The sequence below is a fragment of the Montipora capricornis genome, chromosome 12 (assembly GCF_036669925.1).
Source record: "Montipora capricornis isolate CH-2021 chromosome 12, ASM3666992v2, whole genome shotgun sequence".
Taxonomy (NCBI): Eukaryota; Metazoa; Cnidaria; class Anthozoa; order Scleractinia; family Acroporidae; genus Montipora; species Montipora capricornis.
The window spans coordinates 24,523,660-24,535,122 of record NC_090894.1 but is presented as its reverse complement, the minus strand read 5'-3'; the positions used below and the strand labels follow the sequence as shown (position 1 = coordinate 24,535,122).

General features: G+C 38.8%; 1 protein-coding gene across 1 annotated transcript; it reads right to left on the bottom strand.

The window, feature by feature from the left end:
- Window positions 1–750: 750 nt before the first annotated feature.
- Window positions 751–11,463, bottom strand: LOC138026863 (fibroblast growth factor 1-like). Its single transcript, XM_068874318.1, has 5 exons — window positions 8,069–11,463; window positions 7,900–7,942; window positions 6,698–6,863; window positions 5,691–5,797; window positions 751–2,373 (listed from the first exon to the last, which is right to left on the bottom strand). The coding sequence occupies exons 1-5, from the start codon at window positions 8,110–8,112 to the stop codon at window positions 2,185–2,187; spliced, it is 549 nt and encodes a 182-aa protein (XP_068730419.1). The 5' UTR covers window positions 8,113–11,463; the 3' UTR covers window positions 751–2,184.

Sequence of the window (11,463 nt, the reverse complement as noted above, 5' to 3'; positions counted from 1 at the left end):
TTTGGCAATGTTACATTCTGCGAGATGAGAATCCTGCGGAAAGCAGGATTGGCCGAAGGCACGTAGGGAAGTAAGACCACAAACGAAATTGGAAGAAGAACCATCTGTGACAGCATCAATTGCTAGACAAAGGCTTACATGGTTCGAGCACCTCGTGCGCACGCCTCAAAGTCAACCAACGAGGAGACCATACAATACAAATTTCTCTGTTTCTAAAGCAAATGGTAGGCCCAATGGCAGCACATTTCTCTTCAGTTATTTTAAAATCTTTAGGTTGCACCGGTCGGCCGGTGTGTGTTGCCTGGCATCAGAGGTCTGTAGCAGGGACATTCACTTGTACAGAATACGTCTCTTTAACAGAGCAAAATTCTGAACTATGACCGTGCTGCTCCTTTGCACTGTGGAACAGACCTGAGAAATTCCAATGACAGTATCATCGTGTGCTTTTTATAATTAATCTGTCCCCCGTGCAAAGAATGCTGGAAACTAGGCATCAATACGGCATCGACGCATCTTTTTCAGCAAGCATTAAACAGGATCTCGTATGCAAAGATCTTTAATAAAATGGAAGTTAGCTTGGCCAGGGGCTTCTCACAAACAGCGATACACGATTTGCTTTTAATCCCTGAGTTACCAAGGCTTTCTCGTTTCGAATAATCACAAAGAAGTAGGATTGAGCGTTTTAAGTTGGATATCTCGTTACTTTAAAATTGATAAAAAAAAAATGACGACGTCTGTGTAAAAGAGTTATTCATTTTTTTCATTTCTTTATTTCAGAGCGACAAACATCGTAACTCTCATTACGGATGCTATTACAAAGTTGACCGTATTGATCAATGTCAAGTAATTAAGGAGAATAAAACAAATTGAGCTTTGGAAGCAGAATTACAGCTTAAAAGCAAATTTTAGACCCTTTAAACTATCCTTTCACATTATAAACATTAGATATTACGACAATAAATAATTCCTTGCGGCAAAAACATTCTGGGATTCAATAAATATCACTAAGTCGACTAATGCATAAATAGTTCTTAAAATTAATTTTAGAGGACTCGGGTCCTTGAACGATTTTAGAAAATGTAAAACTGGGCTTTCGTCAAACGCGAATGACGATTCACAGAGGTTCCGCTATTAGTTGAAATTGATCAGTGTCTTCTTCGCATGCGTCGCTGTTAATCGCAAAGGGTGTTGGCTGTTCTTTGTACAATTCCAAATCAAGCCACACAGCTAGGAGGGAAAAATAGCCTTTGGAAAATACGAGAAAATCGATGTTTTCCTGGGAGCCATTGATTTTATTGGTTTGTTTGAATTCTAGTAAGACTAGCAAACTATCCTTTTCAACAGCACATGAATTGAGAAGTAGATTCGGTCTCCCTAAAATTACTCAACTGCTGATCTTCGGGTCTTTCTTTCCATAGTTGATGGCCTCCCAAGAAACGTCTCGCTGTGGTATGTACTCCACGATAATTTGCATTTGTTATGTTGTTTCTCATTTCGAATAAGGCTCACCAATATCCCAGGGAGACCCCGACATTATTTCTTGATTCATTCGCGTGCTTCGAGGAATAGAGACCAGGCCCCAGTTGTTCGAAGGGTGGATAGCACTATCCACCGGAGAAATCGCTATCCACGGGATAACTAAATTATTTTTGCTAGTGTTTATCCGCTGGATAGTGATTTATCCTGTGGATAGCGTTAACCACCTTTTGAACAACCGAGGCCAGTTTAATAGTCCTACTAATTCCACTGAACAGAATCGTTCAAATAAAGTCAGTATCTCCTACTATCGCTTTCTTACACGGCATGCAACTGCATGCTTAAATATGCACACAATAAATAGCTTCGCAAAAGATTTGTTTTCTTTTTCACGAAAGAAACGTAACAATTCGAATATCGAATACCTGGTACTATAAATTAGCCTCAAATATAATATTTCTCTTTGCAGTTTCAACATAAATAACAATATATAGTTCTCTATCTTTTTTTCTCGCTCAATACTTTGTAAAGAAGTACTTCTTTTTGAATTTTAAATTCAAACCTTCATGCCGAAGCCGGTCAGCATGTTAGTCAATATAACATCTTACTAGTATAACATGTCTTTTATAAACAATAAATATTCATTGAGTAATAAATATCCTAAATTAGTTAGCGAAATTCCAAAAATTATCCTAATAAGGAGCTCTGTCAGTTTATATCTAAAAACTGCACCGCTCTCTGTCCATTATGCGTCTTCTTCGCCGACTTGGTCCGCCCATCTCTCGTGATTCCAAGATACCAAGCTGCATTTAACTTTGATCTGAACGTTGTGTATCCTTTGGGAGATGCATCTTGATGAAACACGCATCCTGCGTCCGTCCTGGCCTGGCCAGAAGGCTGAAAGATCAATACAAGTTTATTTAATACCTCAGGTATCGGAAAGCCGAGAAACCTCACAATTAAACAAAATACCAGTTAAGGAAATATTGCTCCCTTAGCTGCAATGTTTGACCGTGGGAAAAAATTCGTGGTCAGTATTAGCTTGTCCGACCGTCCACCTGTCTTTAGTTTCAGTAGACGCTTTGTGTGCGGAAATCGGGTCAAAGCTTGCAATTAATCTCTCTCTTTCCGAAAAACGCCCCCATCATTAAACTTAAATTGGACGCTTCACGCTTCGAGAAACCGCCAAACGTTTTTTTAGAGCAAATATCAAAGTAATTCAATAGCAACTCTATCCAATTTTACGATCAGTACACAACACAAGGCTTAGAACGTTTAGAATTTTTTAATTTTTCAGGTTAAAATAACGTGATCAGAGAAACATATCCAACACTACTCTTTTTTTTCTTTAGGGTATTATGTTGGTATCATTTTCCAACATCTGATTAAAAATTTCTCATTTCACTTCATCCGTAACCATTTCCAACTAAACATAACAATTTACAAGAACGATTTACTTCCTGCAGCTGTACTATAATGATTTTAGCTTCTTCATTTTTGAGAAGTTCTCCGAGCACCAAAATTAACAAGTAAACGTTTCTTGACCAAATCGCGTGATAGTTCACGACACTGGAGACTTCTTCTCAGTAGGTAATATTAGGTTTCACAAAGTAATGCTCAGATGATTGCAAGTAGCTGAGCTGCCGAGAAAAACATCCAGTTGGGTGGTTTCTTGACGTCATCTCGGTTTACGATCTCAAGAAGAAATCTCACACGAGAAATCTCGTGATACCAGAATGTTATTTTATTAACCAGGGTACTTGTAGCGTCGAAGAATTGAGGTACATTGAGGCAAAAAGAGTTGCACAACAAAAAAAAAAAAATAAAATTATAACTGATAGAAGTTTAAGATCATAGTGCAGTTCGTTGGAGTACAAGACACCGGAAATATAAGCGCTTATTACTGATGAAAGAAACTTTAATATCGGTCTAACTGCACCTGGTCGCAGTTCTTAGAAGGGATCAAGACGCCTAACTTTCTTTAAAACGTGGAAGAGACATAGCTAAATTACACAAGGATTTTCCCCTGTTTTTTGATTTTTTTGAACTCACATTTCAAACTAAAAAGTAAAACTTATAAGTTATCTTCTGACACCAAAACGTCCATCCGAAAGAACAAGTAGTTTTATGAACTTGAAACATTCCCTAATGATTCGCTGGACTCTTAAGATTTCACTTATCTTCCTTATCTATTGTTTTATCAATGTTGCCTTGTTGAGTTAAGTACTTTCACCGGACGACCCTATCTGATTTTAGTGGTAAGTAATAGTGGTAAGTAATAGTTTCTCTCCGTTTCTGTATCGGGCCGGTTTCTTTCAGCTACAACGTCATTACACAGATAGCTGCGATCCTGTTAGACTACAAAGTTGTCTCGATATGTTACCACCCAGGCAACCATAAATGTACCTCACGACATACTCATTGAAAGCAATATACAGATCACGGTGGTAGTGGTTCCAATTTTTGCGCCTCCAGACGATGAAATACCAATTTGTAACCGTTTGGGTGAAATGAAAGCTCCAGATCTGAACTTTTGCGTTGCTAACCAACTTTGATGGATGAAACACTTAAGTTCGACACTTCACATGGACCCCTGTTAAAATGAGGTGGCCAATGCACGAATTCAGAAGGTACTTTCGACGAGTTAAGTTTAGTAAGCCTATAGATATAAATGATCAATACCACATCTTACACCTCTAAACTTCAAAGGGTACCACCCAGAAACTACTTTGTACGATAGAAGAAAGCGATTTGAAGCGAACCCTTTTAAGTTTGACAACCCAAACAGAATTAGAACGTTTAACTGAAGCTGTAAATGAAACACTGCAAAAGGACCCAATCAGTGAATCTAACAGTCGCTGAGGGCTCATGATCCCGGCTTTTATAAGATACATATATTTTTGACAATTTTGACACTTGGAAGGGTTATCGAGGAATTAAGTTGACTGACCTCTAGAGCATGAATGGGTGTAAGTTGCTTCTTCCTTCCTTTGAGCAAACAATCTGAGCCCATCACGTTTCCCTGCCCACAAATCTCCTTTTTATATTTCCGAAAGTTTTACGAACTGCACAAATAACACACTTGTCTAATTTCTTGTAGTTAGATGGAAAAGTATTGTATTCTAGCGTGTTTCTATGAATTTTCCCCTTTCTTTTCGCCGACTTATTCGACAGAATGGCAGGTCAACCGTCTGCGGTTGCAGACATCTTCCTCAAAATAACAGCTCATTGATTGTATGTCACCGCATTCCTTTTACAGTAAATAAGATAATTATAAAAAACACACCAATCTGTGAAAATGGCTGGACTATGTTCATTCGTGACGATTGTAACCTATTTGTGTACTCTTGTTTTACGTACATCCGTGACAACATGAAAACTTGCCAATTTTCCGGATATTTTCATATTCCTGACAATTCATACTTCATTCCGAAAGTTTATTAATTTCTGCGATGTTCTGAAGCTTTTGAGAGACACCTGGTTTCAGGGTAAAACTAACAAGATTTCGCGAACAGTTGTGGGGCGACGTTGGTAAAAACTGGACGCTTCCACAAAGCTTAAACTATATACACCAGGGGATTGGTTATTGTCTTGCATTCGTTGTTCTCAAGCTACTCTCCTAAACTGAGCCAAACCAAGACAGTTAAGTTCTAATACCGCAAGAGCTTTCGCCTCAGGGGGTAGTGCTATTAATGTTTCATTACATTATTACCCGCAACAATATAACAAGATATAATGATTGTCGCGGTTTTATGCTCAGATGGGAATTAAACGAATCACTTTTACACAAACCTCGACAAACGTGCTGTTTCCATAGCGAACACAACTGAGCTATCAAACATCCCACTTTGTTGTGAGTCATGTCGTAAATTTTTTCCATGTCATTGGAACTGTCGTACGGAAACAGAGGTCACAGGTTCATCTGTTTTTTTGTTTTTGTTCGTTGTTACCGACTATATTTTCACATCCGATTTATCTAATTGACTAAAATTTAGTAACGGTGCTGAGATTCCACATTACAGTTCATAGTAAAATAACTTTTTGAATGTCCATATAATCCGACAAATTCAAGTTATGAGTGCTGTAATCAAACGCATATCTTTGCAGACATGACATAACAGTTGAGTTCGGCGGGGATTAAAATCTACTACTGCAGCCGTTGTGTTCGCTGTAAACTCAAAATTTTACGAAAACTAAAGAAAATTATCGCTTACCCGTGCTATGACTGTCCCAAGATGATCAACACAGATAAAGTATCTTCCGTCGTAAGATTTCAATATAACTTGACCTGAAGAACCCACCGACTCTAGCTTGATCTTAACTGCAAAACAAAGAGTAATATCGTGACACGTGTGTTAACGATCGCAGTGTCACGCTTATAAGTCTGTAACTTTGGTCAAACAAAGGGACGTTTCGCACGAGAACCTGATGAGAGAAAGAAATGACCAAACAGAAGGAAATGTTATCCACTACATGGCACTTGTTTTCTTTTCCTTTGCATGCATGAGACTGTCCCTTCGCTTGCGTGGCATAACACACCATTCTAAGACGTCTGCGATACTGGTCAAGACACTCAAGTGCACGCGGAGAATAGCTGCACTGGATCAATCTATGCTTTTCGCATAAGTACTTTGAAACAATTTGAAATTTGTTCCACTTGAGTTCTTCAGTAAGACCCCAGGATTTGGGTGCTGATAGATCTCAGATAACCTCAAATCCACGTCGGCGAAAACACAGCGATTCTTAACTTTCAAATCGCCGCGGAATTCACACGAAGAGTTTACACAGACGATTGAAGTTGATGTACCGCGTAGCATTTACCGCACGAGTAAAATACCGGTCTCTGTCAACTGCGCTTTGTAGCGACTGAACCGGAGGCCCGGAGCCATAGCGGCAAGCAAACAAATTTGAACTTCGCGTTGTCCTTTATTGGGTCGCTGAAAACAACGCTTTGCAGGGTAGTTGTCGTTTTAAGACGCCTGGAATTCCTTTGCTTCTAATACAGTATTCAATAGGAAAGCCTCGAAACTTTTTGTGTCCACATATTCGTGAAACTAAGATTTGCTTGTTCTGAAAAGTTGCTCTTTGAACATGTTTTGAAGACCAAAATAAACGTTCCCTTTTGAAGATACAAAGCGTTTTTTTTTTCACCCGAAATACACCCAGTAAGATTCAGTCGGAACTTTCCAGAAGCATCCCCACACCCCTGGCCTGTGCTCACCGTTTTGGTCTTGTGGGTCTCCAGATCCGTCGACTTTGCCATTATGTATTCGGACATACTTCGCGCTGTTCTTTGAGTACAATCTCTTGAATCTATGAATCATGACAATGTGACTGTTTACTACATGACTGGGGTTAATTCCACTGTTTTCTAGCGCCTGAGTATCCTGCAAAGACAAATACACACATTACAAGTTATTATCAAGGACCTGCAAGGAGGCTATGATGGAAGCGCTTTTGCACTGCAATACTTCGATGGCGGTTTCGGTCATCTTTCAACACAATTTACGCAGGATATGAGGGTTTGTTTTCTAGTCACTTACAATTGCCGCCTTCGCAAAATACAAAGGGTGCAAATGCAAACAAGAAGTGGGATTCGCGGGGCGCGCGCGAGCGGCGGCAACTGAAAAATTTAGCGTGGGTGTGAGCGAGCGCGCGTGCATCTTGCTTCAATTAACAGAGACACAAACCTGGCTGCCAATGGTGTCGTGATGTGCCAAGAAAAACAAGTGTTTTCTTTCGTATTAGAAAAGGCAGATGATACATTCATCCCGGCCGGACTCGAGAGCCATTGTACAGAGATGATTATCGACCTAGGAAGTTAATCCTGTTCACGGATAACTGGTGAATTCCTCGCGAACAAATTTGTCACCTGGCACAATAAGTCTGTCCGAGTGGAATTTTCAGGGAGTCATTTCCTTCGAACATACGAAATAAAACCTTCAGAAAACTTTCAATTTCTAGTTTCTGAAGTCTGCAAAAACAAATGCCTCTACATCAATGTGTTTTAGACGACAACCATCTTTTTGGGGCCAATCTATGAGATTCTTATAAAGCGTCAATTTTTTAACCCCTTTAAGCAACTCAAATTGTGGTGAGGGGTTAAGAGAGCTGACATAACTTTGCAGTTGCTCGATATTGCTTGAATGACGTAAATTCTTTGAGGCGAATCGACATGAATGACACTTTGCTGATTTCTAGAAATAGACTACCCAAAAGAAAAAGTCAAAAGAAGGACTCAACAAGTATTGCTTACGTGAGCCAAATTCAAGACTCGAATAATTTCTCCCAAAAAATGACATTCACTATGGGAAATTTCTCTCAAAGACGCGGTGTTGCTCAGTTTTACAGAGCCTTTGCAATATACAAGCGAAGGTCAGCAACTAGACAATTAAGTACACAAAAAGATATGCGAAAACTTACCCCAGAAAAGTTTAACGATTTTCTCAAGGGTAACGCGAGGCAGCTGTGGATGAAAGAGAGCACACGATTAAAATTTCCGGAAGTTAAAATTTCGAGGTCTCAAACGAACTAAGAAATAAATATGAAAGAATTTTGCACGCTAAAAAACAATGCATAGTAAAATACTAACCTTGATAGGCATAGAACATAAATAATCCATACTTCATTGGCCATCTTTGAGGTGTCTTTGTTAGTAAGCTGTAAATGACTTTATAATGCAAGAATAGACTCAGGTCCTGAATGTTGACCTTAACTGATGCGATGTGATGTGATAACGCTTCTCGGTTATCAACCCTCTTTTATACATCACTGTTTGCCGCTGTGCCCGCGAACCTCTTGAGTCCCTTGATGGACAGTGTCAAGTGGATTCCTTGTATTCCGTCGGGATGCCGAACAGTTTTACGAACAACAAACAATTTAAATAGAAGACAAGGACCTCGCCGGAAAATAACCCGAGGATCTCACGTAACAGAATCGACAAAATTTGAAACCAATCGACAGCGGATATAGCGCCCAGCCCCCGCACCGTCGTACTATCGGAAAATAAGGAACGAGTGGGAGTCAACTTATGCGAGCCGTTGTACTAGATTGATCAGCTCTGAAACGCGAAACAAAAACGTAAATGCTTCAAAAGTCTTTTAACAGAAGTGCCCAATTACGAGAACGGCTAACGCAAATGTTTCAATAGCCTTTAACATTAATATCAAACATGTTTCTTACGAGGAGCTTTGAATAAATTTCCGGTTGAGTAATTTTGTCTGGGATACAAATTTGACGTAAAGGGAAAATGTGTCATGGTTATTTTGCACACACAGTAAAATAAGGAAGGCCTTGTTTCGCCAATAACGCAACTATTTACAAATTATGGTTGACCTTTCGATACACAAGTCGTCAGAGGCACTGCCTTAAAAGGACTTAAGCAAAATTATTTGTTTTCCTTGCATAAAAGAAAGTGTTGTATGCTCCCTTGTACTGACTCAAAGTACTATTTTTTTCATTGATCTGTGAACATTGACGGCTAAACCCTTCTGTACACACGTACATTTATTGGACTACTAAGGCTCTATTGCGAGCAATTTCGTACGCCGACGCCAACACATTGTTCTAGGGTGGAAAAAACCTAAACCGAATTTAAAATGGCATCACACGAAACACCGCAGAAGAATGAAAAATATAAAACAATGAGTCTCTTTAAAATGGAAATAACTAAAATGGATAAATGATGTGTCAATTTTAGAAGAGCGTAACAAATATGTCGCGAAACTCTAGCCATGTCAAACAGCTCTCTCGTGGCCTGAAAATTGTTAATTGAGGAATGCAATGGATTAATAATCTGAGAATAAATGGCTGGACCATTCCCTAAGGATAGGCGTAGCCCAAAAACGTATTTTGCAGGGTCAACTATGAAAATATATAATGTAGAAAAGTGTTTTTTTGGAAAGAGTTTTAGCTTTAGTGATCTGGAGTAACAGACACAAACTTGGCGTTGAATGGTGGACAAAGAAACGCATTTGAAAATGACTCTTCCTTTCAATACATTTTACAATAATGGCACGCAAAGAAATATTAGTCGTAAAAATAACTTCCACTTTTTTCAGACGTAACTTGGGTTTTCCCTAAGGTCCATATACACGCAGCCAATATTTTGCGATTTAAATTAGAAAAAAAAGAGAGTGTAAAAATATTAACAAAGACGAATGACGTGCACTTTAATTTACAGCTTTTTTCCTCTCTTTAATCTTTAAGTTACGTAGTAATACTCTACCATCCAGTCTTCAGGTTAGACTGTAGTGATATTTGACTGAGCAAGTGGAGCGTTGAAGGCGAAAACGGTTAACAAACAAACACTCGTGTTAAAACCTTCGGAATTTCTGTCGGTAGCGTTGCAAAAGACTTGAACTTAGAGAAAGGCGCATTTTTAGCAGTGCGAGAATTCCAGTATTTGAGTCGAGAAATGCAGTTACGAACCACACAATGAAAAATAATTTAAAGCAGTCTCACAATTTACTTTAAAAATAATTATATATATATATTGCATCATTAGATAAGAAGCCGTTCATTAATATATTGGAAGTTGCTGACGTTTGAAATTGTTTTCCCCAATGCCTTGTGGTGTTGCCAGCGTAGCGTTAAATATCGCTGACTACTTTTGGTTATTAATAACTCTCGGAACTTAGTCAAGTGTGGCATTAAGTCGCTAACAAGTGAAAATGCGATAAATTTAAAGATAAAGCCAACGCTTGGAATTCTGTCGAATTCTCGTGCAACACGGAGTGATATCAGAGAATCAAGGCAGGTGTGGTGGTGAAAGTCTCCTGGTGAAAACATAGGTTCTCAATTCTCAATGAAGGGATAAATTGTAAACTTGGTGGAGTACTTTATCAGTTAAAGCAATTAAAACTATTTATACAAAAGACAACTCGGCAGTAATAAGGCGTCGGTGTTAACAGGTAATCGCATAAATCGAGCGTGCGGACATCATTCATACTACCTACATATATCAGCCGTCATTTAAAAGATTAAACTTTAATGACACGAGTCAAATGTGTAATTCCGGATTGGAAAAAGGCTGATGAGAAGGCCCGAGTTAACCGCTAGTGTAATTTACAAGATGGGGCCATCAATTTGATTGATAAAAGGTGAAAGAAGCTAGGCAACGTTTTCTGATAATTCTCATTCACAATAAAAGCAGGGAATCCTAATTCAACAGAACATGTGCCAAGCTGACGGTGCTGGAGTCGGATATTCTATTTAGCAGGAGACAGTTCGGCTGAGAAAACAGCTTCTCAGTGACAGGGGCGATCTGTTTACTCGACTGCGGCCGGAACTATTTCAAAGAGGTTTAAATTCGTGTATAAATAGTAACGATCTTGAAGCGAATCAGTGGCGCGGGAAATGGAAACACAAAGGGATCTTGAGGTTAAATAAATTGACAGGTTAACCATGAACAATGCCGGCAAAGGGACAAAAATGACATTGGGAGCTACTAGAACAAAAAGGGCGAAAAGGCTGTCATCGCGATTCAGTATGAAACAGAGGGTAATTTCAGTCAATTTTCTCATTTGTAAAACACAATGCTGTGATGTAAGTTTCAAATTCGAGACATTTCACGCATTTTTTGCTACATTAGAAAAGAAATTCTTAGATTATATAGCCAGCTGTGAACATTCACTGAGAAGTTTGTTACAAATTACCACGTTTCGAAAACAAAATTCGGGAAATAGATCCAGGAGGAATATTATAACGCTGGTTGAAAAGCACTCAATGGAATTTACACCAACATCCTGAATTAAATCCACAGCCGGCGACATTTTTGTTTCCTTTAAGCCACTAAGAGTAGTTACTGCGAATAGAAACAACGAGCAATGGAAAAAAAAAACAGTTATACAATAGAAATAGAAAAGTAACGTGTTTATTATTGTTGAAAAGCCTTAAGAAGTTCTTTAAGATGATAAGTGGTTACGAGCTCATATGGTTTTATTTGTTTTTTTCTAAACAAACCTGACCCACAAAAAACAATTTTCC